The sequence below is a fragment of the Ictalurus furcatus genome, chromosome 2 (genome assembly GCF_023375685.1).
Source record: "Ictalurus furcatus strain D&B chromosome 2, Billie_1.0, whole genome shotgun sequence".
NCBI lineage: Eukaryota > Metazoa > Chordata > Actinopteri > Siluriformes > Ictaluridae > Ictalurus > Ictalurus furcatus.
In genome coordinates, this window is record NC_071256.1 from 14,679,608 (window position 1) to 14,705,191 (window position 25,584).

Genomic DNA, 25,584 nt, shown 5'->3' on the forward strand with positions numbered 1-25,584 from the left:
CTGAAGCCTCTCAGCTCAAAAAAAAAATGCAGAACGAACTCTCAGCCGACTTCGTCTACAAATGTAAGGGGATTCTTATTGCTGTTGTAGCTCTCAGATGATTACTTACAGTATGTTAGCGATTTTTAACTTTATTTGACTTTTAAGTGTTTAATGATTTTTAAAAATCCACTAGTTAGCCTACGATCCTGCTTGAAGTTCCATGACAGAAACGCATGTGATTAAGCAAGCAAATTTATATGACATACAGTGCCCTCAACTAATATGGGCATCCTTGGTAAATATGAGCAAAGAAGGCTGTGAAAAATTCTTGTTTGCAATTTTTTGATATCCATGAGAGCAGAGTATTTTTGTGATTTCTTTTAACAAAAGATCAAAAGTTTAAACAATAAAGATAATTTTTCACAGCCTTCTTTGCTCATATTTACCAAGGGTGCCAATATTAGTGGAAGACACTGTATAATGTCTTGCCTGTTGTTGATTAATGCCAGTGGTGAAGTTGTACAACACAGTCATGTCCCTGGAAATTGAGTCATCAGTGTCCCATTGTGTAGTGAGCCGTGGTCCTTACCAGTTCCTGAACCCTTCCCGAACAGCTAACTGATCCTACACCACAATTATAAAACAGCTATGAGCAGAAGTAATTAATGGTAGCAAAGGGGCTGAGTTGTTTTTTAAACAAAAAAAAAGTGAAACCACGCCTACGATGAGCTCATTAGCTCAGAAAAGTATAAAAAGGTCTGTGTGTGATTGCATAATTTAGACTGTCTGCAGAGGTCTCACGTTGAATAAAGTTTAATTTCTTTTGACATCCATAACCCCTGGTCTCTGGAAGTTTTTATTTATTTATTTATTTATTTTAAACTTTGGTTACACTTTTATCATACACTTAAACTGATATTAGTTTTCATTTTAAATCAAAACATTTTTTAAAGTACACATTTTGAATTGCTGTATTTTGCACCGAATCATTAATTACACAATAATTACCACATTTAGAGCAGGAACTCGTTATGAACAATCCAATGAACATTTGACCCCAAAACTACACACATGTTGTTCTGACTCCATCACTTTATTCTTAAGTGAGTACAATAATTAAAATTCATTAAATCATTTAAAAACACGACAGCATGATTTTACACAATATATTTTATACTATAAAACTCTTTGTGTGATGTAAGCATGAGGTTTAAAAGTCATTAAATTTATTAATACAGTATACAACAGTTCCAAACTTAAGAAACAAAACAGTAAGCTGTGAAACAACTTTCACTTTTATTACAGTACATTTTCAGGATACTTAATATGGGTATTTTGTTTCTTCTGAGCGTTGCTAACAAGCTGGAAGAGATGCAACACACAAGAAAAGGTTTAATGTTAAAAAACCTATGAGCAATTCATTCAAACAATCACCAAAATACTCTTCTCTAAAGAAACTTATTCCTGAAAAGCAAAAACTGCTCTATATATATATATATATATATATATATATATATATATATATATATATATAAAAAATGGCAAAAGTTGCTAGCATCCAATTGGCTAATTGTTGCTAGGCAGATTTGACTGTATGGCACTGGTTGTTAGTAGGCTTTCTGTGATTGGTCTAAATACATCTAGCATCCAATTGGCTACTTGTTGCTAGGCAGATTTTATAGTGTATAGTTGTTTATTAATAGGCTTTGTCTGATCAATTTAAATCCACTGCACTGGTTACAATAATTGTAATAATTACCATATCACCCAACCCTATGTGTCAGTCTGCACCAACTATAATGGTACACTGCGTGAACAGCACACTGCACTTGGGCAGCAGGTTGGACAGTGCTTGTCTGAGTCCAGGCATCGGGTCATTTTCACTCCTTTCATCGCTGTCTTTTCTCTCTGCCTCTATTGCAAACTCCACCTGCAGGAACTCTAGCATGCGCAGCTCCTTCAGTGTGCCGCAGCTGCGCAGTACCAATGTCTCTGTAAGTCTGCAGCCACGCAGGCGCAGGCAGCGCAGCCCAACCAGGCGGTTGAGGCAGAGCAGACCGGGCGCAACCTCTCGCCCGCCAAGAGTTAGATGTTCCAGCCCTGCCCAACCCTCAGCCAGGCCCAGCGCTGCCATCTGGTGCCGGCTGAACCCCTCCAGCTCCAGGTGTGTGAGGTGTTTCAGTGCATGTGGTCCAGGTGGAGTGCAGCCCTTCAGTCCTGCCACCGTCACACGTAGCACATCGCGCAGCTCCAGACGCTGCAGGTGCTCCCACGAGCTCAGACTCTTTAGGTGCTGGTCCGTGAATGATGGCACGTTGTCCAGAATTAGTGCTCTGATAACACAACTACAGGAAGAAGAAGTGGTCTGAGATTCTTTCCCTGAGCCTTTCTGGACAGTTTGCACCAGCTTCAAGGGATTCTGGGTAAAAAAGCCGGGTGAAAGTTCGCAGCTGCGCAGTTCTAGCACCTGTAAAGTAAGCATGTACAATACTGTTATTATGGACACCTAAAAAAAAAAATCTTGTTTCAAGTTACTTAACAGTTAAAAAAATTCTGTTACGGTTGAAAGGCCAATCACAAACTTGATTACATCGCATGACCACCACACTCTAGCTTGCTATTTATGAAATAAAATAATTAGCAATAAAAGAAGTGAAGGCTCAGTGATTATATGATATAATGAAATCTGTATAATATGTTCAACCACAGCTCCACCCTTATTGACCCAGTGGCAACTGTCGGGACATGTTATCACCTGTAAGCTAGGAGGTAATAAGGAGCAGCTGTGCAGGCCACGCAGGTCCGTGTGAGTAAGAGTGAGTCTGCGGAGTCGAGGGCATTTTGAGCTCAAGGTCTGCAGCCATGGCTCTGAGAGGAATGACCCTCCACGTGCACTCTGCAGCAATCCACGCAGGTGTAGAGAACATACACCGCGTCCCAGATACTGCCGCAATAACGTCCAGAGCACCCGCGAGGTCACCTAACAAACACACACACACAAATAGAAGGGATTAATGTAATGCTTACTGTAGAACACTGTACGTGCATATACACAAATACACAGATCTAAATTCATCCACATAAAGTGTGCCAGAAATTAAAGTAACCATTTCCAGAACATCCTGCATCCTTTCCCCTTTAGGTAAATTTTGTCTGATTGTGTCTGACCACTTTAGGTCTGAAGGACTTGAGTCCAGTCTCAAGATGTTTCCTTTTTTGACATGGTCTAGTCTTGGATTTACTGGCATATTAACTTGGACTTGTCTTGGTCTTGGGCATTGGTCTTGCTAATCATGGTCTGGGTCTCAACCAAGTGTTTGTAAAAATAAAGCGTGTTGTCTTTTTGCATGCACAAATTTGACCAAGAAATAACTCCTTCTTCTAGAAAACAGACTAATCATTGGTGCAGTTTCAAATTAAGCCAACTAGTTGAAGTAAAGACTTGGTCTTAAAATGGATTTGATGGGTTTCTCTCTCACTTTCCCTTGGACTTGATCTCCACGTGGCCTCCTTTGGTCCTGACTTGGCTAGTCCTGGGGCCGCATCTGAATATCCCTACTATACTACTATACAGTTGGTGAAAAGCAGTATGCCAAATGAGTAGTATATCTGAATTGACCTGCTTCTGCTGAGATTCTGCAGTATGGAACCATAGGACACTGTGGACATTGTGCTATCCCATAAGGCAAAGGGACTGACACATGACAATACCAACATGGCGGATGTAGTACTTCCGGATTGTATTCATGCTTACCCCTTATACTGATCAGTACGTACTGTATCAACGGCTGAGCAGTAGGTAGTGAATCGAATGCAGTAGGTCCTGTCACAGTAGGACACAGTCCTGTCCTTGGACTTGACAATGACTGTTTTCATCATTGCTTAAACCAACAAAGCGTTTTGATATCTTTTAAATTTTTGATGTCTTTAAAGTTTTGGTGTCTTTTACCTTTATGTTACATACCTAATTGTAAAAATATCAATGAGACACAAATTGCATCCCACTCAATCATTCATTTCTTGAATCGTGAGGGAAAACGAAATGTCACTCGAAAGTGTGTACGAACCGAGATGGTTGAAGATAAAACTTTGTAAATAAAATGTTATTTAGATCTCAAATTCACAAACATAAGACAGAGGACAGGATAACAGAGAATCTTACCCGTTTCCATGTGGAAAGGTCCACAGTTCTCCAGAGTCTCTGGTCTTTTATTAAAGCTCTCCAACGCTTACACACTCTACACATCAAAATAATAAATCAAAGTCATGCTAAAAAATTACACAAACCTCTAAAAAAAAAAAAAACAACAACAACAACAAAAAACAACAACAAAGAAACAACAACAACAACAACAACAAAAAAACGGTAGGTTGTCTTTTTATTTTATTTGCTACTTCCGGTTGTTGCACCAAAGCATCTGTGACAACTTGGTAATGTTTTCAGACACAGTCAAAGTACTAATAAAGCAGTCATATACATAATATGTCTCCACAGAGTATTAATATTATATATATATATATATATCTTTTATTTTTACGTACTTATTTTTTTGTAAACGTGAAAACAGTTATGTAAATCTATTTAATCCACCAAAACTACTTCTGATTCAGGCAAGAAATGTATTAAAATGAGTTTATTTGTTTTTTAAATATATGTTTACATATATTTCATTTTACCTTCCATTGCGAATGAGTTCTTGTACATTTAAATAGGATAAAATATCAATTAAAATATTTTCAGGGAAACAGTCCAGTGTGTAAGCTCTCATAGCGTCCATTTTAGTAAACAAATCCCTCTGCGACCGGAAGTATAATACATCGCAGAAGCAGGGTACTAAAGATTTTTTTAATTCGTAATATTTTTCCATTTATAATATTTTTCTAAATTACAGTTAGCTAGTTTTGCTTTATGTAAACAAAACAACTAAATGCAACAGAATGATTAGGTGAACATACTGTCACTAGATAAAACATTTTACACTAGATAAAAACTTTTACAAACCAAAGGAAATAACCGTCTAGCGCATGCGCACTTGGATAAACAGTAGCGCAGATCTACAAATTCTGATATACCGGAAGTGCATTATGAACATGCGATGTGGATCAACTCGAACACTGCTTCTTTCGTTATCTTGTGTTGACGGTGCGCGACATATACAGAGGAGTCTCTCACATCCCGACGATTAAAAAAAAAAAAAAAATATATATATATAGAAACAATGGCCGGGATTAAAGGTGAGTAAGGGATTTAATATTTGTGATCACGTGCATTATAGGTTGTATATAATTGTCGATTAAAGCATGGAGGCGGTGAGTGGAGACTGTAGCATGAAGCTTGTTAGCTTGGTTGCTAACGCCGACTAACGTTGCTACGCTAAAAGAGCTAGTGGCATTACTTTGTAATACTAAGTGTTTTTATTTTATTTTATTTATTTATTTAAAAATAACATTTACGCGGTTATACGATATATGTTACATTTAAGTTTTCATTTCTGCAGGCCAACCCGAAAGCTTTTATATTTAGCGCATTATATGAGCCTAATTATTATCTCACATTATTAGTTTATTAGGTTTCCTGAGCCACGTATGAGACGCTATTAATAAATGGGTTATTACCAGGTTAATATTGACTAATAAACGGATTGTATAAACATCTGGGACTTACCTGCACAGTATAATGTATATAAAAGCTAAATACCTTTTGTTTTTATTGAGGTTCATGATGACCATAATATAACTTAAGGAGAACCGTACTGTATGCAGTTCGGCTTTTTCCGCCATGTCAGTGGGCTTTCCGGAAATAGCCGATCTGACAGACGCTGGAATAATTGTCTAGGCTCTGAAAAAAACTATTTACAGAACAAAATATAGTTTTTAAGTAAATGGAAAAGAAATGTCTCCTGCAATAAGGGAGAGCTGGTACACCTGTAACATGATATAGTTTGAGACAAGTTACTCGACCATGATTTAAATGACAGAATTCATATTTCTTATGTAACATTATGCATATTTTTGCTTCTTTTATCAACTACAGGTTTACCCTTATCGTCAGTGAGGGCTGTATACTTTTACAGGAACCAAAAGGAGTCCCAGAAAAGCCGCGCAATTATGCGTCTCCGTTCAGAAAACGTCTGGATTTGTTGCTTACATGGCACAAAATTTGCCTAAACAGCTCCCATAAGAGTGGACGAATCCCACTTGTTTTTAAAAGGGAAATGGAAAAGTGATATATGCATGGAATGAAGTTCGAGAAAACAAATGTCACATTTGTACATAATGCGTCTCTTTGCCCGACTGAGACAGGGATAAGTGTAAATACATTTTAAGATTTCTTTGATATATAATATAATATAATATAATATAATATAATATAATATAGCACGTTCGCCTCACACCTCCAGGGTTGGGGGTTCGATTCCCACCGCTGCCCTGTGTGTATGGAGTTTGCATGTTCTCCCCGTGCTCCGGTACTCCGGTTTCCTCCCCCAGTCAAAGTTCATGCATGGTAGGTTGATTGGCATGTCCAGAGTGTTCGAATGTGTATGTGAGTGTGCCCTGTGCTGGACTGGCATCCCGTCCAGGGTGTACCCATGCCTTGTGCCATTTGCTCCCTGGGATAGACTCCAGGTTCCCCATGACCCTGAAGGATACGCGGTGTAGAAAATGGATTTATGGATAATAAAATGACACTATGCTGTGTTCTCTAGATAAATCCATTCCATTTAATAGCCTATGTTTCTTCACAAACGGGAGAACAGAGCTTTCAGTGTCATGTAAGCGGTTTCTCAGTGTCTATTGAGATTTAATGTTAAATTACAGCAAACTGCTTTAATGCAAAAATGAATACATCACAATAATACAAATTTATGTTTTAATACACAGGCGGGAGTGGTCTTACATCAGTGGTAATTTCAGGGTAACTTGCTGCAGAATCATATGATAAATCATGTCAGGGTTAATACCAGTCTGCTCCATCAGCAGTGCATAGTTGCAGTGTTTCTCAGCTCTACTGTGCATGTCATGTCATGCCTTTCTGATATTACACCCACATTTCCCTTGGAGATCAATAAATCCCATCCATCCAGCGATTGATCTCAGCAAGGGCTTTAGGTGTATCCAAACAGAGAAAACACTGGATTGGACTCCTCTCTGTTCACTTTGAACTCTAACCTAGCAAATACAAATGTAGGCAGATTGAGATAAAATGACTGTGGTGATTTGAAGTGTTTAAAAATGTTCTACTCAAGATTGCTCTAGATTGAGAATAAGAAGTTATAACCAAGGGAAGACTTGGAGAACATATCCACTATCTCTAAGTATTAACTTTAGTACTTTTACTATACATGTTCCAAATTTCTGCGTGCTCATGTGAGCACATGGTGTTTAAGGTCCTTAGAAAGACATAAATTGTGTAAAACGGCATTTTACGAATGAAGAGCTGTGTTTCATTTAATGATCAGGTACCACACCATTTCCTTGTATTGGAATGAAACTTAAACTGATGAGAGGACACACCAATGCTGGAATGTGTTGAGGGGATTTCTCATTAAATATGTACTAATTCAATCAAAAAAACCCAGTGTTGAAACCAATTTTGAGGAAAATCCCCACCATAAAGTCTGATTTTAAGAGCAAGTGTGTGAAAAATGTACTACTTTTGAAGGCTGTGAAAAAATGTTAAATGAGAGGAAATGGCTCATAAACATCACTTTCATAACCCACAAGAATTCCTGGCAACAGTTAAATCTTTTAAAATGACTCATTACACCATTTAAGAAGTAACATCTGCATGACTACATCTACTTTTGCTCATTGAGGAGCATTTTAACAATAAAGTCGGAGATACAATTCAGTCTTGCCTTCTCTGAAAAGGACGAATGTGATGCTTCTTCCTAAAAAGGACTTTTAGATAGCTGTCCATATGCTGCCTTCTGAACAGGATGGCTTTATCTCAAGGGCACAAACACGGCACATTTATTCTGCCAACTTCAACAAGGCTGATTCATGGTTTGTCGGAAAGTCTAAAAGTAACTTCAGGAGTCCTAGAATGAAGCTTGTGCGATATAACGATATTACAGTGCCATGATATCTAGTGATGTTTACTCTGATTATACTGTAGGCTCTTACCAAGACCTGACCAGCCCTCAGCTGAACATTGGAGTACACGAATACACTTTACCATGCAAAGATTGATTTTCTCCCCAGTCCCCAATAAAATGAGCTAATTAGCGTATGAGTCAGCCAGCATCTGGAATGATTTTTGCCAATATTAACTAACCGACACCGCCTGGAAGCCCCGCCCCCTTCCTCCATCTCACAAGCTCACAAGGCTCTTGGTTTTCACAAGCAGTTCTAGACTGCATGGCTTGTAATATTATTATGCCCTCCTGTACTTTCCTTAAACCTGAATTGGTGGAAATGCTCGCTTTCCTGTGTGCGATATACAAGCTGTCCATCAAACAAGAGAACAGGGTAGTAAACAGGAAGTTATTCAAACAAACTGATGGTGCGCTTCAGTGGAGACAAGGACGTTGCAGCAAAAGGTGACAATTCATTTTCAATGTATGTGCACAAAGTGACAACAACATATGAATCGCCGTTTTCTCAATTCCACGCAAGGTGGGATGCGGTAAAGCGACGGATCTAAACTATTCACACGAAAGATTCTGACGACTAATCCTTCAGTTCCCTGCTTATAACTTTAGTTCCTACCTACAGTTAGTTTCCATTTTAAAAATGAACACGTGAAGACTTACTTTCTAGCTCTTTAGACTCTGGTCCGGTGATCTTCCTTCAGCTAAATAATTTACATGTGCATGTGATTTGGGTAAATCTTCTACAGAAGCCAAGCCTATTCACGTTTAGGAGCTAGAGTCACTGAACTACAGACAGTTTGTATGACTGCTGAGGAAGCTGTTCATTTACAGTCAAACTATTTGACCGACGAGAACAACTACAATAGTATAATTACATCATGAAATGAAAAAGGTTGGGCAGTTAATATTGTCATATGAAAAATTGACTAACTGTCCGTTTTCCTCCTTATGTCCAGCCCTGATCAGCCTCTCCTTCAGTGGAGCCATTGGCCTCATGTTTCTGATGCTTGGCTGTGCCTTGCCTGTGTATAAGTGAGTTTAATTATTTAACTTGAAATGTTTGTGTTAAGAGTTTGTTTAGAGTAATGATACAGGAGTGTTATATTTAACAGATTTTCAATACTACATGTTTTTAATCTGCTGCAGCTTACACAGCAAACCATCTAGAAGTATGATAATAATAATGCTTGGGAAGGTTTATGAGTCATGATAGACTTGAGTAATAAATGTTAGAGTTTGACCGATCTTATCGGATTTTACCAATGACTTGGGCAACGCCTGTCCATAACCGATAGTTTTTAAAATTGGTACTAGAGATGCACCGATGTATCGGCCAATAAAGGCAATTTTTCATGCTATCGGTCGATAGTTTAAAAACATCCGATGATCAGGGCCGATGTATTATATCCTGATATTTAATATCCTGTCAATCAAAAGAGGGCGGGAAAACACATCGATTTCGTGCTGTGTGTAAAGAAGATGTCTCTTGTGTGGAATGACGACAAAACTGCAGTTTGTAATCTCTGCACTGCTATAATTTTACACCGGACGCTGCAGCAGTGAAGCGGGAGTTTCAGCATCGAGTCAGTTTTATTTATTTTTTGCTACGTTGCTCGAGCTGAATTAAAGCACCAGTTAACCGTTGAAAGATTTAAATGAAGATTAGTTGAAAAAAAGTATATATTGCACAGAAAAATATATTTGTAGAGTAGTATATTTCATATCCAGTTGATGTTAATATATAAAAGAGTTTATAGTATATATTTCCAGTTTGATGTTCAATAATGAAGTAGAAATTCAGTCAATTAATTCTGTTAATATGAATTAATAACATTCAATAAGTTAAGAAATCTTCCTTTAATCTTCAGAATTTAGTTCATGTGTTAATGTTAATTTGAGTAATGTATTTTCTGTTTATGAGACCAGCTACTGTGAAACAACTTGTTGAAATGGAGAGAATAAAGTTTTTGTTTGCATTTCTTTCAGAATTGTAGAATTCGTTATTATTAATTTAACAGAAGGTATAAAAGGTAGAACTATCGGTATCGGCTGATATCACTCTGAATAATCGGTTATCGGTATTGGCTGAGAAATTTTGTATCATTGCATCTCTAATTGATACTGAATGAAAACATAACACTCAAATAACTTTTTTACAAAAATAAATAGTACTGACTGTACCATGAAAACGTACTGTTCTTTTGTAAATGAAATGTATGTAAATATTAATATATTATTACATATTAATAAATATAAAAATTCATAAAAGCTATACATCCAAACTGAACCAAAAAGTAACACTCCAAATAACAAATAAAAATAGAGACATCCAAAATGAATAATAAAAAAAACACTTCAAATAACAACAAAATTTGACAGTGATAGTTTTTAGTGATGTATATAGCTAATGGTTGTGGTGCGTGTGTTTTTCCATAGTGAATACTGGCCGCTCTTTCTTCTGTTCTTCTACATCCTCTCTCCTATCCCTTACTGCATCTCTCGGCGTGTGGTGGATGATACAGACTCGGCTAGTAACGCCTGCAAAGAACTGGCCATTTTCCTCACCACAGGGATCGTTGTGTCTGCCTTCGGCCTGCCCATCATATTCGCGCGCGCTAGTGTGGTAAACATTGCTTTTCTATGATTGAAGCACATTTTGGGAATGTGTTGAAATATCTGTGTGCTGAACCTCCCTACATGTCATTACTGCTCAACCCAGGCACATGCAAACGATTGGTTACACGATATAGCTGAAGATAGTACGTGCACAGTAGCGTTATCGTGAACAGAATATGCTACCACCACCACTTTGTTCTTTTATACCACAAAGTAGTCAAGTATAAAAGGTGGTGATGCAACCCTGGCGTGTTTTATTCCTGTTATCCCATAGCAATTTTCTAACACTAACAAGATTTAATTTATTACAGAACAACACGTTTTACTTTCTTAGCACCAAACTTTCTTGCGTAAAATAATTAACATTTGTGTGCACAGATCGCCTGGGGGGCCTGCGCTCTTGTCCTGACAGGAAACATTGTCATTTTCGGCACCATTCTGGGCTTCTTCCTCGTCTTCGGGTCGAACGATGACTTCAGCTGGCAGCAGTGGTGAAGCGGAGAACTATTTTTATCGACATACATTCTCACCATGGCTACAGTCGTGGTTCTTATTGTCGTCTTTATTATTTATAGTGACTGGCCATCCATATTAAGAGGAAATCAGTGCAATAAGTTGTCACTGGGATCAGTTTGACCTCAGAAAGCTGTTGTTTTTGCTGTTTATTTTGTACATTAGCGATGTTTCTAGTTTTGTTTTTTCTTGCAGGCATGATTGACGCTTCTCTACAGAACGTAGAATGTATAATGCCATGGAAAAAAATAAGCTAATATGGATAGATGATTCTCTTTACAAAGTCTGTGGTTAGAACTAATTGCAGACTCTGTCATTTGGAGCGTATCTTTTAGGTTTAGCTTTTAGCTTGGTGAATCTACTGTAATTTATTATTTTTTTTGACGTATTGAATTTTCATGTAGCATGGGTTTAGTTTATTATTTATTCACGCAAAATGCACTGTCTGCTGCCACCATTGCATCGTAGGTAGCGCAATTCCATCCCATAACCAAACGCCAGAGCCATTCACTGTTGTTTAATGTATAATCTCCCAATTTAGTTTAGCACAGTACACCTTTTGGGGAAGTGTGCACTTCACAGCCAGCTCTCTTAAGAGTGTATATGAGATAAAAGAGTAATCAAACGAGACATAATTGAGTAATAGGAGCTACAAAGCTCACTTTGCTAACAAGCAACTGAGCACCGACTAGCATCATGATAACCGTATTCTGAAATCATCACACACGCTTCAAATGGTGTCATTAGCACATAGTCTACTTCATGTAGTTGTAAAGTGAGTCTGTATTTACAAACTCAAATATATAAATAATATAAAGTGATCCTGTCACAAAATGGCCACCACTATAGTTTTCAGTTGTGAGGTAACTTTGTGTCTGCACCCTTTTTTTTACACTGAAGTAAAACAGTGATTATTTCACTACGCAGTTAACATGATGCTAATCATTCTAGTCTAAATGTTATGTACACTGGAGCTTTGAGAAAGATTAGCATCATGCTAATCGTTCTCTGAAATCATCATGCTTCAAATAACATCATGTAGTATCATTAGCACATAGGCTGTTTCATATAGTTGTAAAGTGAGTCTGTATTTACCAACTCAAATATTTAAATAATAATAAGTGATCCTGTCACAAAATGGCCACCACTATAATTTTCAGATGTGAGGTAACTTTGTGTCTGCACCCTTTTTTTTTTTTTACACTGAAGTAAAAAAAAAATTGAAAATAATTTTCAAGTATTTAAAGGTAAAAAAAAAGAAAATTATTTCACTATGCAGTTAACATGATGCTAATCATTCTAGTCTAAATGTTGTGTACACTGGAGCTTTGAGAAAGATTAGCATTATGCTAACTGTTCTCCGAAATAATCATGCTTCAAATAACATCATGTAGTAGCATTAGCACGTAGGCTATTTCATATAGTTGTAAAGTCTGTATTTACAAATTTAAATATATAAATAAGAGTAAGTGACCCTAACACAAAATGGCCGCCACTATTGTTTTCAGCCTTAAGGCAATTTTGTGTCAGCATCCTATAAGCAAGTCTTGAGTAAAAAACACTGAGGTAAAAAAAAAAAGTGATTAGAATGATGCTAATTATTCCAGTCTAAATGTTTGGCCTGGAGCTGTGAGGGAGATTGCGCTAACTGTACTCTGAAAACATCTCTTCACAACTCTGAAAGTAGTGTTAGCACATAGACTATTTCATATAGTTGTAAAGTGAGTCTGTGTTTACAAATTTTAATATATAAATAAGAGTAAGTGATTCTGTTTCAAAATGGCTACTGCTGTTAGTTTCAGCTGTTAGGTAAGTTTGTGTCAGCACCCTATAAGCAAGTCTTTTTAAGAGCAACACTGAGGTAAAAATACAGTTATAATCATTCTAGTCCAAATGTTGTGTGCGCTGGAGCTGTGAGAGTGATTAGCATTATGCTAACTGTATCTTAAAGCATTTACAAACTTGCTTCAGAGAGCAAGTAACAAGAATGTTTAAGCTATTTTAAAACATAAATGTGTCAGAAACTTGTCTGAGGTAAGCGTGATGATTTCAGCACACTGTTAGCTTTATGCTAGTCTGTCTTCATAGGCATTTATTACTTGTCAGCTTTATTAGCCCTATAGCTCTTCTTGTGCGAATACTAAAGAAAACTTGGACACCACATGTCTTGGCTTCTGAAGGTGTGCTTAGTGATTTTTCAATTTAGTTAAACTTTTCTTACAAAAGGGGTCTCCTGGGGTCCTGGGGGTTTGTTTAGGTGACAAAAGTTGCATCTCAAAACGTTTAGATACACTGACATTTATGTTAATTTTGATTTTTCACATTGTTTATTTCCTCCTCTGTTGTTGAACTGTGTAACTGTAACCATGTAAGAACATGACTAACTGAAAATTGATAAATTATTGCAACGTATTTATCAGACATTTGTCCTGCAATAAGGTCGAGTGTCACATTTCATATATTCGCCAAAGGGTACTTTCATTCAACATTGTCTGCCAACTCGGGGTGTGTGTGTGTGTGTGTGTGTGTGTGTGTGTGCGCGCGTGCGCGCACAGTCGGGAGACCGAAAGCACCAAGAACTGTTTGTATTCACATTAGCAAGGGACAAGTTGCTGATATGTCACTTGTAACTTGCCTCTTGTGGGCTTTTTTTGGAATAAAATCAGTTTTTGGTCTCAGTCTTTTAAGCCAGACTATGAGTCAAGATGAAGGATGAGCCTGTGAAGTCATCTATAGTTGAATTTATTAGCTACATGCAAAAAAAGAAAAAGAATCCACACATTTCTAGTTATTCTAGTATCCAAAGCACTGTAAATGTTTTCATTTAAAATATTTTGCTTGTTTAACCTTATGTTTCATCTAGATGTCCTAAGCTGCTTATAACTAAAGCGTGGTGGTCATTATTTTAATTTTTCTTTTCTTTCTTTTTTTTTTTTGAATAAATGCCATTTTTTAAGCAAATGGTCAACTTTTCTTGTTCTCGAAAATACAGGGTCAAGGCAGTGTATCGTGTTCATTCTTTCATTCCCAAATACAACAGCCTCATCATGCTATCATAACATGGAGTTAACTTGTGCTTCACTCCATATTGCACTAGAGCTGTGTGTCATCAGCACATGAAAGGAAATGTCCACTCTGAAACACATTTGAGGCATTTTCATCTACTTTTGTGAGGAAGTTGCCAGTTGCAGTTTTGTGCCATGCTGTTCAGATGTAGAATTTGGCCCTGAGCCATGATATAGGTAGCTTTAAGGCGTTCCTGTATGGTTAGGGAATGTGCAGCAGAAAGGAGACCCCCCCCCCCCCCATTTCATGTACCTGCTAGCTACAACATGCCTGTGCTGCTAAAGCCTATCGCTATCTACATAAAACTTTCACATGATCTTCAGGCAAAGGCTAGGAAAGGAAAAACAGCTTCTTCTGATACCCATAATTGTGAAAGGGATCATGTATGGGTGTGAGACAATTTTATGGCCTGAGGCAACAGTAGTGCCATCTGGAGCTTGCTCTTTCGCCCTCCAAATAAAAAGTGCGAGTGAGTCAAGCCCAGAAAAGAGATAGAGAAGAAAGAAGCACAGGGTGATGAGGAGGTTTTTCCGAGTGCAGAGAGATGAAGATTACGGTCAGATTCAGTATCTCACAGCCAAGTGCAACCGTCTGGCACAGGAGAAAGGTAAGACAGAGCAATATCACTCTATAGTCTTGAAATAGTCCACAGATCCATAAGAGGAAAAGTAGAGGAAGATAATGATCAGTCTATAACCATTATATTGATGAGCAGCACACAGGGTTTAGGGGCCAAACGAATGGAAGGCGTAATAATAGGCATTAAATAGCTTTTAGTGATCATGTACTAAATGCTAATTCCATCGATAATCACTCACAGTTTAAATATAGGGAAACATAGTGACAGGAACACAAGTATCATTACTAAACATTATTGTATGATAATAAAATTCTAAAAAAAAAAAAAAAACTTTATAAGTAATAATTAGCCTTCATGGGATGCTAAATGACAAGTGATACATTTCAAAAGCTACACTGTATATTTTGAAAAACACAAAAAACCCATGAATATAGTTAACCTTAAAAATAATTTAAGGTATATAGTAAGTGAACCTTAAGGATTACTGATGTACCTTTAAAGCCTTATTGTAAGGTACAAAAATCGTACCCTTGATGGTACCACCCCAGCAACAAGGACAGTTTGGTACTATTATTTCTGAGAATGTAATGCTAAACAATAAACACTGTAGGGTTTATATAATTAAAATAATAGACAATTTATGCAAAAGACAGTCCCTCTAGGATTTTGCGATCGCAGAAATGAATGCAAAATCAAGCAAACGCCGCAGTATCTAGAAGAGCTTGCAATTTTTCAAAATTACCACAGATTTTCTGCAGGTTTGGGCCACGACACATCATCTGACATCATCAGAACGAGCATTCAGCTAAAACACTCTTCGATTCATGTGTGTCGAACATGAGTACAGCCAAAAGGTCTCGTTTACCAACAAACATCACTGCGAAAGACTGTGCAAAACAATTTCATGTAGTTTTCCGCAAACAAAAAAGTACAAAAACTCCATAAGTCGCATCGTAAAGTTTTTTCTTTAAAAAAAGCCACAGCAAAATCAATCATTTTTGGCCGCAACATACACACACAAAAAAGTTCTGTGAAATCCTGTATGGAGTGAAAAGAAAGAAGAAGAAGAAAAAAAACCTTCTAGGTACTCATGCTAATTCAGGAAGATGCTAATTAACATGCAACAAGAAGTGTGCTAAAGAAAAAAACAGAAGAAACAAATTTAATATGCTATAAAACAAGATAGAGAAAACCATATGTTTAAACAACTTTAGAGGCTGTTTGCTAATTGGAAGCTAACTTTCATGAATAATATGTTAAACAATAAGGAACCGATCTACCAAGAACACTATGCTAATTAAACACAAAAAAAGGAGCAATTAGCAATAAATAATATGTGATATCTGTGTTGTGGTATTTAACTGCTTTGCAGTGTGTGTGTGTGTGTGTGTGTATGTGTGTGTGTGTGTGTGTGTGTGGTGAACATTCGTTCTCCCTTAAAGGCAGAAAGCTGTTGCATAAAAATTCATGAGGTTGATGCTTTTGACAGAACAAACAGACGCTCTTTACCAGCCAATTATGTTAACCCTTCTTCTACCACTGATACACCCCACTACACCTTTCCATAATGGCATTTTTTAAGGATACAGCACAGTTCTGTTCACTTCTGTAATTAACTATTTATCTATATAGATATCTATAAAGAATTCATGAGGCTCATGAATTCAACAGTCAAAGTTCATCTAGAAATAAATATAACTTCAACAGTCCTTGTTCACCCAACTAAACTCACCAAACCCAAATATTGCTCTCTTATAACACTGGCATGTCACTCTCTGCCTGTCTATCTCTCAGTCTAGTACTAATTAACATGTACACTATATGGCCAAATGTTTGTGGGCTGTCACACCCATATATGTGATCTTGTGGCTGAGCAAATCCCCAGAGCTATGCTCCAAAAGCTAGTGGAAAGCCTTCGCAGAAGAGTGGAGGTTATTATAACAGCAAAGGGAGGACTAAATCTGGAATGGGATGTTCAACAAGCACGTATAAGCGTTATGGTCAGTTGTGCACAAACTTTTAGCCATATACAGTCCCTTCTGAAACTACGGGAATGGAAAGGCCAGTTCATTGTTTTTTGCTGTAGACTGAAGACAGTCTGAGATCAAAAGATGAATATGAGACGAGAGTTTAGAATTTCAGAGCAAAAATACTGGCACATGTGACACAGGTGTGTCCCGATAGCTTGATTAATTAAACAATAAATAGCTCTGAACATTTACTTTTGGTTTTAGCCTTCAGTTTGAGCTGTGCATTTGTTGTTAAAAAGGATAAGCCAACACGAAGACCAGAGAGCTGTCTATGGGAGAAAAGCAAGCCATATGTTGTTTAACACATCTAGATGTAAATACCAGGAAATAAAAGCTGAAATCCTAAATTCTTGTCTCATATCTATCTTTTGATCTCAAACCCAAATGCCTTTGTTGTATAACACAAACAAATGAATTGGCCTCGCTATTCCAATCGTTTTGGAGGGGACTGTAGTGTATTCTCTCTCTCTCTCTCTTTCTCTCTCTCTCTCTCAGTCCAAAACTCTCCTCCATGATAAATAAGTCTACCTCTAAATCTCTTCATCCAAAAACATTTTTTACCCACTAAAATACACTAGGGCAATATCTCTCTCTGACTTTGTCTCTCTCTTACTCTCAATCCAAAGCCCCCTCATATCACTCGACACATGACCCTCAACAATTTTTACTCCATACTGATGCCTCATTGTCCTGTATGATTCTTTAATGTCCTCAGTTATATTTTGTGTATACTGTATGTAATACTGTAACGATTTTGTGTATTTGTGGTGTGTGTGTGTAGCAGCGTTGGAGAGAGAATGTGTGTTATCTAGAGAGAGAGTGCGGGTCCTCCAGGTAGAGTTAGAAACTGTGTGTTTGCAGCTCTGTCAGAAAGAAAACACCATCCAGGAGCTACTCGGAAAACTCCAACACCAACAGGTAACGTCAGTGAAATACTGCAAATTATTATTTTTTAAAAATGTGTTTACTGAATTCCGGTGGCTTAGTGGTTAGCACGTTCGCCTCACACCTCCAGGATCAGGGGTTCGATTCCCACCGTGGCCCTGTGTGTGCGGAGTTTGCATGTTCTCCCCGTGCTGCGGGGGTTTCCTCTGGTACACCGGTTTCCTCCCCCAGTCCAAAGACATGCATGGTAGGCTGATTGGCATGTCCAAAGTGTCTGCAGTGTATGAATGGGTGTGTGATTGTGCCCTGTGATGGATTGGCACCCTGTCCAGGGTGTACCCTGCATTGTGCCTGATGCTCCCTGGGATAGGCTCCAGGTTTCCCCGTGACCCTGAAGGAAGGATAAGCGGTATAGAAGATGGATGGATGGATGTTTACTGAATTCTACAGGCACTTGCAGCATGCTAATATGTTCATAACGCAACACAATATGCTACAAGAACTGTATAGAAGTCTTTAAAAAATCTCAATAGGATAACATTGAGCCTTACTGATGCGTGGGACAGATATGTGTCCCACAGATATGAAGAGCGTCACTGCTGTGTTTGGACTTGTTCTGCCCTATAAATGTAGGCAGTATGATTGAGTTTTGTATCTACAGCAGCCTTAAAAAGCCAGATCTCATTGTCGGTGTGTTTAATAACATAAAATATAGCTACATGTGAATTAGAAGTGAACATTCCTGCCTTTGTCCTCTGTTTTATGTAACATGTTGAGAAAGGAATGATGGTAATAAAATGGCAGACTTTATTTTATTACATGTGTGTGTAACAATACTGTATTATAATGGAATGTGCATATTATGTTCATGAATGTGTGTATTGTTTTAATATGCTTGTTTAGTTAAGGAAAGTATATATTGTGTTTACGATATAGTCTGTGTTAATGTGTGAATGTGTGTTGATATATTGTGTATATGTGTATATATGGCCTGGGGAAATTATTCACATGCTGAAACCTTGACAGGTTCTACTATATATAGTTCTGAAACCGAAGTATATCCCTTTTGCATAAACCGCAACCACAAGTAAAGTTTTATCTTAAACTTAAACTGAAGCTTTAAATAATTAATAATTTCGTACTTATTGTGGTTAGATTTAGATATAGGCATAGCATTAATTATCTGTGTGTGTGTTTAGCATGTTGTGAGTGCAAGTGATGCGGCTCTGTTGAGTGTTCACTTGGAGTCGATAAGCTCAGAGCTGCAATACCTACAGTCCACTGAGAAGCAGCTAATGGGCTTTGTGGACGAGCTCCACCAGGAGGCCCAACACGCAACCAAAAAGGCAGAGGGCCTGGAGGCGCAGCTCCACCAAGAAGCCCAGCTCCATGCCAAGCATACAAAAAATCTACAGAAAGAGCTGGAGAGGTACCAACACTTACGCAGCTCACTTGAATTTCAATCAAATTACTTTTGTTTCTGATTAGACAGTTAAATAGTGTGTTTATTTTTATATTTTATGTTTGATTTGTTAATCTGTGCATTTACGTTAATGACTATGCATGTTGAATTTATTTGTGCGTTTACGTGAGCAGGTATTTACGCTGAATACACCTACTGTGCTGTCTGATCTTATTCTGATTGGTCAGTAAGTCTCATGACCTGCAGGAGCTACAGAAGGCCCATGATGCATTGCAGCAGGAGCTAAGTGAGCAAAACAGCACCCACCAGAAGACAGTGTTGGTACTGCAGTGCGAAAACACAGCCAGCGTAGACAAGCTCAGGGAGATGGCTGAGCAGGTCGAGTGGTTGTGTGAACAACAACGCAACTGGATATGCTGCATCAAAAGGTGAGTGTGTGCATGTGTGTGTGTCTGTGTGTCTGTGTGTTGCTGTTACCAGTAGGTAATGGAAATACAAGTCCAGTGGCATTTTGTTTTTTCTTGGATATTGTGTGTGTGTGTGTGTGTGTGTGTGTGTGCGTCTAGGTTTAAAGACTGCCTGAATGATGAGAAGGAGGCCCTGGTTCTGCAGGTGAACAGGTTGCAGGAAGAATTGTTTGATCTTAGAAAGAACTCAAAATCTGAGACGATTGGTGGAGAAGATACACAACCCAAAATTGTGCATTGCAGCAGGTAACACAAACAATTCTTTAAATGCGTTGGAACTGAGGAGTGAAGAGCGAGAATATTTTTTAAATATTAGCTCCTTCTTTCTAGATGGGACGTAGATGCCATGTTGGATCTGCAGGTAGAGGCAGACAAGTGGAAAGAAAGATACAAGGAACTCTTTAGCAAATTCTCATCACACCAGGTACACACACACTCACAACAAATAATATTCCTAAAACTCATATTTATTACGTGACTTTTTCACATTAATGCAGGACACAAAAGAAGTTGTTATTTGAGATATACAATATTTGGTTTTCAGGTGGATTGTCATGAGGATGGATACCTAAAACCACCATGAAGTCTGGAGACTGGCGTCATGCACTAGTTGGTAAATTGTTGCCATATGGCAACAGTGTGCAATGGTGGAAAATATCATTTAGTCTAAAAAAACACAAAATATATGAGATTACAATTCTAAATATAAGTTGTAGAGTTTTCTTTTGCCACCTAGTAAGCATGTAAAAGCTATATCTTCTAGAAAAGAATTACAGTTATAAAAAAAAAAAAAGTATGTGGACGGATTTACTCACTCAAAATACATACAAAAATTAGATCCAAACATGTTTTGTGTGAAGTATCTTTTTAATTCTTTCTCTTTAATTCTTCATTCATTTTCTTGAAACATTACATTTAGAACATAAGGTGCAGTTGCAACAGTTTTTCTTACTTGTGAATGTGAAAACATTTAAATATATTATTAGAAAAGCCGTTTTTTTTTTTTTTTTTTTTAAAGCTCTGTAAGCCTGTTTCAATTCATGAATGCACATACCAGAGTTCCATTATCGTATGTTGTTGCCATTTAACAGAATACTCAGAATATATAAACTTGTTTAAATGACAAAACATAAATGTTAACTTATCTCAGATAGTGTTTCAAAATTTTCCTTTAAGTAGTTTTGCCTAAATATTGAAAAATTCATACAATTTTGAGAGACCTCCAATGGTGACCTTCACTGTTGGATAAAAAGTATCTTAGGTTATGTCTTTCAGTCCTCCGTCAGCCTTCAGCCTTTTTTACTTTTAACTGTTAGTTCTGTGCTACGAGCGAGAAAGTGTGGTTGACCGCAGAGCGTTCAGGCCTGGAGAGTCTGAAAGAACACACACTGACACATGCTGTTCACAGAGACATCCGAGTTTATGTGTGCAGAACAGGAGTATTTATACACATAGATAAACAGCAGTGCGTGGGCGGTTTCTACTTGTGCACGGGGAAGACAGTTACGCCAAGCACACAGGCATACCACAAAAATAATCATACCCAAGGTATGAAAAATACATGTGTCAGCTATAATAAAGGATGGCAGTTGATCAGCTAATCAGAAAAGGTAATTAAGTGAATACTTCCATTATAGGTATAGGCTGGGAGTTCCCTAAATAACATGTTTACCAGAAGCATTGATCCTTATCCCAGCATTACAACATGGAAATCCCTTAATACCCAAACAGAAACTATAACCCAGTATTTTCCATATTCAAGGTGTCTTAATAGCAGTTCATAATATAAGAGAGTACATATAAGAGAACCTCCTTCATTCACCATGCCATGTGATGGCAGAAAAGGAGATGCAAACACCATGGCATCTGACATGGCATTTTTTTGTAATGTCAAAGTTAAAGCCCCCCTTTTCCAGTTACATAGGGAAATAGTAGTTTTGTATTATTGCCTATCAAAAATGGAGATACATTAATTATTGCCATATGGAAACACCATGCAGTAAAGAGTTAATCCCCCCATTTTTTTATGCGACACAGAAGAGATAAACAGATAATTTTGCTAATTTATTCCGTTTAACATTACATACTTGCATACTTCACTACTTTACACACTTCAGTATACCACACATTTCACTTTTACATACTTCACTACCTTGTAAACATCTCAAAGCAGTACATGCCTCAGCACTTTACAAAATTCACAATACACTTTGCTACTTAACCACATTAAACTTCATTCTGTTATTCAGGTCGCTACTTTACGCGCTTTTACACTTCATTGTTCTACCTCACTCCCTACAGTACTGTGAACACTTTACGATTTTACTAAACACTTTACTACTTTACACACTTCACTACTTTACATACTTCACAATTTTCCAGACTTCACTACTTTACATACTTCACAAATTTACACACTTAAGTGACATAATTCATTAATGTACACACTTCACCATATCTGAAAATTAACAGCTTTATACACTTTAATATTTTACACACTTACTTACTTTATACACTTGACTATTTTACACAATTCATAACTTTATACAATTTACTACTTTATAGACCCCATTTTTACACTTGACTACTTTGCATACCTCACTATTTTACACAATTCACTGTTGTAAATACTTTACTATTATACATACATTCACTAATTTAGACACTAGTCTTTTTTACACTTCACTAATTGACATACTTCAATATTTTACACACTTCACTACTGTAAACACTTTAGTTTTTTTCATACTTCACTATTTTATGCACCATCCCTTTACACACTTCACTATTTTCACAATTTTCTACTGTAAATGCTTTACTTTATTACACACATCATTACTTTACACACTTCAGTGTTTTAAAAGTTTACTACTGTAAATGCTTTGCTTTTTTTTTTACACACGTCACTACTTTACATACTTCACTATTTTACAAAGAGTAGTATTTTTCACACTTCACTATTTTACACACGTCACTATTTTATACGCCACTATTTTCACAATTTACTGCTTTAAACACTTTACTACTTTACACATTTTGATGCCTTACACATTTCAATTTTGCATACATTGCTACCCAATGCACACAATTTACTACTTGCTTCACTACTTTACACACTTCACAACTTTAGACACTTTACTATTTTTCACACTTCACTATTTTACATACTTCACTGTTTTACACACTTCACTACTTTACACAGATCACGATTTTTATATATTCACTATTTTACACACCACTACTTTACACACTTCACTATTTTAGACACTAGTATTTTTCACACATGATTATTTTACATACTTCACTGTTTTACACACTTCACTACTCTACACACTTCACTATTTGCACAGTTTAGTAATGTAAATGCTTTACCTTTTTACACACTTCACTACTTTAGACACTTTAGTATTTTTCACACCTCACTATTTTACACACTTCATTATTTTTACAGCTTACTACTGTAAATGCTTTAGATTTTTTTTACACACTTTATACTACTTTAAACACTTTAATTCACACTTTGATGCCTTACAAATTTCACTTTAGCATACATTGCTATGCAATGCACACAATTTACTACATGTGTCACTACACTCTTAACTATCTCACACAGTTCTTTACACAATTCACTATTGTAAACATTTTTAAATGCTTCACTACACCTCGCAATTCAAAACTTTATACTTTACTATTTTACACAATTCATGACTTTACACACTTCAATTCACTATTTTACACACTTACATACTCTTAACTTTTCCACATAGTTCTTTACACATTTCACTACACACACATTATGACTATACACACTTCACAAACATAAATTTCACTACATTACACTTACTTACATTACTCAGATCATTACTTTACACATCAGTGTTTTGTGTATCACTATGTTACGCACTGCACTACTTTGCATGCTGTGCACTTTACTTCATCACACACTTCAAATAACCCTCAGGACAATCATACAATTTTTACCTTTACACATCAAATTATAAGCTAAATTTAATATATATATATATATATATATATATATATATATATATATATATATATATATACACACACAGTTGGGGAAATAAGTATTGGACGCATCAACATTTTTTTCAGTAAATATATTTCCAATGAGGCTATTCACATGAAATTTTCATCAGTATTAACTCAAGAAATCCGCAAACATAAAGAATTCACAACATTAAAGTCCATAAATAAAGTTATATATAATAAACTGGAATGACACAGGAAAAAAGTATTGAACATGCAAAGAAAAAGCAGTTCTCTAAGAGGTAAGGCAAGGAACCAGCTGATATCCATAAGTAATTATAGCTCCTATCTGTGCAAGTTAACATCAGCTGGGTTAGTAAATTGATGGTCTATAAAAAGGCTTTTTGTTACCAAGGTGTCACACAAGAAACATCTCATTATGGGTAAAAGGAAAAAAACCGGCCACGCACAGGAGCTCCTCGCAAAATTTCTGACTAGGGAGTCAGAAGAATAGTCAGAAGGGTAGCCCAAGAGCCAAGGACCACTCAGAAAGAGCTCCAGAAACACTTGGAGGCAGCAGGTGCCATCGTCACAGAGAAAACAATAGGCAATGCACTCCACTACTCACACTCACCCCGCAAGACTCCATTACTAAAGAAAAGGCATGTCAAAGCCCGTTTAAAGTTTGCTACAACTCATTTGGACAAGCCTATGAAATACTGGGAAAGTGTAGTCTGGTCAGACGAGAGTAAAATTGAACACTTGGAGGCAGCAGGTGCCATCGTCACAGAGAAAACAATAGGCAATGCACTCCACCGCCATGGCCTCTATGCATGCTCACCCCGCAAGACTCCATTACTAAAGAAAAGGCATGTCAAAACTTGTTTAAAGTTTGCTACGACAAGCCTATGAAATACTGGGAGAGTGTAATCTGGTCAGATGAGAGCAAAATTGAACTTTTTGGCTGTCATACTACACACCATGTTTGGAGAAGAAATGGCACTGCACGTCACCCTTAAAACTCTATACCAACAGTGAAGTTTGGAGGTGGAAGCATCATGGTGTGGGGCTGTTTTTCATCGCATGGTACTGACAGACTTCATATAATTGAAGGAATGATGAATGAAGCCTGTAACCGGGAGATTCTTGAGAAGAATCTTCTGCCATCCACCAGGATTTTGAAGATGAGATGTGGGTGGACCTTCCAGCAGGACAATGATCCAAAGCATACAGCAAGAGAAACTCTCAATTGGTTTCAGAGAAAAAAAATCATCAAAGTGTTAGAATGGCCCAGTCAATCACCTGACTTGAATCCAATTGAACAAGATTTAAAGACAATATGTTTAGAAGAATGGGCCAAAATCACACCTGAATACTGCGGCCCATTAATTTCTGTACATGGAAGCGTCTTGACGCTGTCATTACAAACAAATGCTTCTCCATTAAGTATTAAATAAATTTCAGTTAGCGTGTTCAAGACTTTTTTTCCTGTATCATTCCACTTTATTACTCATAACTTCATTTATGGACTTTAACGTTGTGAATTCTTTATATTTCCAGATTTCTTGAGTTAATACTGATGTCTGGTGAAAATTTCATGCCTCATTGGTAATATATTTACTGAAAAAAATGTTGAGGCGTTCAATACTTGTTTCCCCCACTGTATATATTTGAAAGATAAAATGTGAAATGGGCTTAATGGTTCCTTTTTTACACACACAGGCACTCACTCACACACACACACACACACACACACACACACACACACACACGATTTACAGCCAATCAACCAGGACACACTCCACTACATATCACCTGACACACCCCTGTTTCCTGTCTGCATTACAGCAGTGTTATATATACACATCATTATTCTGAAAATCCTATTCCCAAGTGGACAGAGATTTTGCATCGTCTGGCCCAAATGAACCACACTATG

General features: G+C 37.1%; 2 protein-coding genes and 1 long non-coding RNA gene across 4 annotated transcripts; 2 read left to right on the top strand and 1 right to left on the bottom strand.

Moving 5' to 3' along the window:
* Positions 1-1,530: 1,530 nt before the first annotated feature.
* LOC128623022 (F-box/LRR-repeat protein 12-like) lies at positions 1,531-5,221 on the bottom strand. Its single transcript, XM_053649866.1, has 4 exons — positions 4,660-5,221; positions 4,145-4,220; positions 2,738-2,962; positions 1,531-2,449 (listed from the first exon to the last, which is right to left on the bottom strand). Exons 1-4 carry the CDS (start codon positions 4,848-4,850, stop codon positions 1,763-1,765), a joined length of 1,179 nt encoding a protein of 392 aa, XP_053505841.1. The 5' UTR covers positions 4,851-5,221; the 3' UTR covers positions 1,531-1,762.
* leprotl1 (leptin receptor overlapping transcript like 1) lies at positions 5,090-13,619 on the top strand. 2 transcript variants are annotated; one of them, XM_053649878.1, is made up of 4 exons: positions 5,090-5,217; positions 6,017-9,110; positions 10,515-10,701; positions 11,073-13,619. In XM_053649878.1, the coding sequence occupies exons 2-4, from the start codon at positions 8,962-8,964 to the stop codon at positions 11,187-11,189; spliced, it is 453 nt and encodes a 150-aa protein (XP_053505853.1). In that variant the 5' UTR covers positions 5,090-5,217; positions 6,017-8,961; the 3' UTR covers positions 11,190-13,619. The 2 variants fall into 2 exon arrangements, with proteins under 2 accessions (XP_053505853.1, XP_053505860.1); XM_053649885.1 differs by having other exon boundaries at positions 5,120-5,217; positions 9,035-9,110.
* A 5,748-nt stretch (positions 13,620-19,367) lies between these two features.
* LOC128623039 (uncharacterized) lies at positions 19,368-21,560 on the top strand. Its single transcript, XR_008388503.1, has 3 exons — positions 19,368-19,904; positions 19,989-20,082; positions 20,203-21,560. It is a non-coding gene; the product is annotated as an uncharacterized LOC128623039 (long non-coding RNA).
* The last annotated feature ends 4,024 nt before the right edge of the window (positions 21,561-25,584 follow it).